At 59.4% G+C, this 3,182-nt stretch overlaps 1 protein-coding gene across 1 annotated transcript in view; it reads right to left on the reverse strand.

Annotated features, from left to right (window-relative positions):
- LOC113941114 (translation initiation factor IF-2-like) overlaps positions 1–2,112 on the reverse strand; it is a 5,505-nt gene extending 3,393 nt beyond the window's left edge. The window contains exons 1-3 of the mRNA XM_027632269.1: positions 2,095–2,112; positions 1,641–2,038; positions 508–624 (exon numbers count right to left, since the gene is read on the reverse strand). Of these exons, the coding sequence (XP_027488070.1) occupies positions 508–561 (54 nt within the window). The 5' untranslated portion in view covers positions 562–624; positions 1,641–2,038; positions 2,095–2,112. The remainder of the gene's footprint in view (positions 1–507; positions 625–1,640; positions 2,039–2,094) is intronic.
- Between the last annotated feature and the right edge of the window lie 1,070 nt (positions 2,113–3,182).

Here is a 3,182-nt window from a genome sequence, read left to right on the forward strand (position 1 = left end):
AAAACAGACCCTGCACCCCAAAACAGACCCTGTATCCCAAAACAGACCCTGACACCCCAAAAACAGACCCTGTATCCCAAAACTGACCCTGCACCCCCAAAATAGACCCTGAACTCCCAAAAAAACCCCTGCACCCCAAAACAGACCCTGCACCCCAAAACCAGACCCTGAACCCCTAAAAGAGACCCTGAACCCCCAAAACAGAGCCTGAACCCCCAAAATAGACCCTGAACCCCCAAAAAAGACCCTGCACCCCAAAACAGACCCTGCACCTCTGAACATACCCTGAACCCCAAAACAAACCCAGAACCCCCCAAAACGGACCCTGCACCCCAAACAGACTCAGAACCCCCAAAATAGCCCCCTGCACCCCAAAACAGATCCAGAAACCCCCAAACAATCCCTGCACCCCAAAACCAGACCCTGCACCCCCCCAAACAGCCCCTGCCCCCCAAACCAGACCCTGCACCCCCCCCAAACAGCCCCTGCCCCCCTGCCCCCCTGTACCTGCTCGTTGACCGTCAGCAGCGGCTCCGGGGGCTGCCCGGGCCGGGGGTCCATGGTGGGGGCACGGGGGGCACACGGGGGGCACACGGGGGGCACGGGGGTCACACCTGCCACATCCTGGGGGGACAAGGGGGTGTCACCTCCTGGGGACGGGTTTGGGGGTCCCCAGGAGGGGTTTGGGGGTCTCCAGGGGGGGTTTGGGGGTCCCCAGGGGGACAAGGATGGGGTGCCACCTCCTGGGGACAGGTTTGGGGTCCCCAGGGGGACAGGGAGGGGCTGTCACACCCAGGGAGGGGTTTGGGGGTCCCCAGGACAGGTTTGGGGGTCCCTAGGAGGGGTTTGGGGGTCCCCAGGGGGACAGGGAGAGGCCATCACACCCGGGGAGGGGTTTGAGGGTCCCCAGGACAGGTTTGGGGGTCCCCAGGACAGGTTTGGGGTCCCCAGGAGGGGTTTGGGGGTCCCCAGGGGGACAGGGATGGGATGTCACCCCTGGGGAGGGGTTTGGGGTCCCCAGGAGGGGCTTGGGGGTCCCCAGGGGGACAGGGATGGGATGTCACCCCTGGGGAGGGGTTTGGGGTCCCCAGGAGGGGTTTGGGGGTCCCCAGGGGGCGAGTTGGTGCTTGGGGTCCCTCTCAGCCCCTTTGAAACCCTAAAACCACCCAAAACCCTAAACCCTGAAATGCCTAAAACCCAGGTTTGGCCCAGGCGAGCCCGAGGCAGGTCCCTAAATGTCACCCAGAACTGGGACCCCAAACTGGAATTGGGACCCCAAACTGGGACTGGGGTCCCAAACTGAAACTGGGACCCCAAACTGGAATTGGGACCCCAAACTGGAATTGGGACCCCGAACTGGGGCTGGGACCCCAAACTGGGACTGGGGCCCCAAACTGAAACTGGGACCCCAAACTGGAATTGGGACCCCAAACTGGAACTGGGACCCTAAACTGAAACTGGGACCCCAAACTGGGACTGGGACCCCAAACTGGGACTGGGACCCTAAACTGAAACTGGGACCCCAAACTGGGACTGGGACCCCAAACTGGGACTGTGACCCCAAACTGGGCCTGGGCCCCCGAATGGAAAGGGGGAAGGGGGAAGGGAATCCTGTGGGGTTTGGGGTCCCAGGGACTCACCCCCCGTTTGCTCCGGGGTGAGGGACCCTCCTGCAGGACACGGGGCCGGAGGGGCTCCCGCTCTCCGGGACGGGATCAAAGCTCCGGCTTTGGGGGCTCCCGGGTTTTGGGGCTCCGGCTCTCGGGGTTTCAGGGTTCCCAAGTTTCAGAGTTCCCAGGTTTCAAAGTTCCCAAGTTTCAGGATTCCCAAGTTTCAGGATTCCTGGGATTCAGAGTTCCCGGGTTTCAGAGTTCCCGAGTTTCAGAGTTCCCAAGTTTCAGAGTTCCCAGGTTTCAGGGTTCCCGGGTTTCAGGGTTCCCAGGTTTCAGAGTTCCCAAGTTTCAGAGTTCCCAGGTTTCAGGGTTCCCAGGATTCCAAGCTCTGGTTCTCTGGATTTTGGGGCTCCCAGGTTTCGGGGCTCCCAGGGTTTGGGGCTCTGGTTCTCCAGGTTTTGGCGCTCCCAGGATTCCGAACTCTGGCTCTCTGGAATTCCGTGCTCCAGCTCTCAAGGTTTCAGAGTTCCCGGGTTTCAGGGTTCCCAAGTTTCAGGATTCCCAAGTTTCAGGATTCCCAGGTTTCTGGGATTCCAGGCTCTGTCTCTCTGGGTTTCAGCATTCCCAGGTTTCAGCGTTCCCAGGTTTCTGGGTTCTGGATTTCTGGGATTCCAGGCTCTGGCTCTCTGGGTTTCAGCATTCCCAGGTTTCTGGGTTCTGGATTTCTGGGATTCCAGGCTCTGGCTCTCTGGGTTTCAGTGTTCCCAGGTTTCTGGGTTCTGGCTGTCTGAGTTTCCTGGTTCTGGAATTCCGTGCTCCAGCTCTCTGGGGTTCTGGGCTCCCAGGATTCCAGGCTCTGGCTCTCCAGGTTTCAGGGTTCCCAGATTTCAGAGTTCCCAGATTTCAGTGTTCCCAGGTTTCAGAGTTCCCAGATTTCAGTGTTCCCAGGTTTCAGGGCTCTCAGGTTTCAGAGTTCTGGTCCTCTGGGATTACAGGCTCTGACTCTCTGGGATTCAGAGTTCCCAAGTTTCAGGGTTCCCAGGTGTCAGGATTCCCGGGTTTCAGGATTCCCAGTTTTCAGGGTTCCCACGTTTCAGGGCTCCCAAGTTTCAGGATTCCCGGGTTTCAGGATTCCTGGGTTTCAGGGTTCCCAAGTTTCAGCGTTCCCAGGTTTCAGAGTTCCCGGGTTTCCAGGCTCTGTCTCTCTGGGTTTCAGCATTCCCAGGTTTCAGCATTCCCAGGTTTCAGCGTTCCCGGGTTTCAGCGTTCCCGGGTTTCTGGGATTCCAGGCTCTGGCTCTCTGGGTTTTGGGATTGTGGGCCCCAGCTCTCTGGCTTTTGGGGTTCCCAGGTTTCAGGCTCTGCTTCTCTGGGTTTTAGGGCTCCTGAGGTTTGGTGTTCTGGCCTTATGGGATTCCAGGCTCTGGCTCTCCGGGTTTTGGGATTGTGGGCCCCAGCTCTCCGGGTTTTGGGGTTCCGGGCTCCAACTCTCCGGGTTTTGGGGTTCCTGGGTTTCAGGCTCTGCTTCTCTGGGTTTTGGGGTTCCTGGGTTTCAGGGCTCCAGCTCTCC

Source organism: Corapipo altera, unplaced genomic scaffold (genome assembly GCF_003945725.1).
Source record: "Corapipo altera isolate COAL_440 unplaced genomic scaffold, ASM394572v1 60634, whole genome shotgun sequence".
In the NCBI taxonomy this organism is placed as follows: Eukaryota; Metazoa; Chordata; class Aves; order Passeriformes; family Pipridae; genus Corapipo; species Corapipo altera.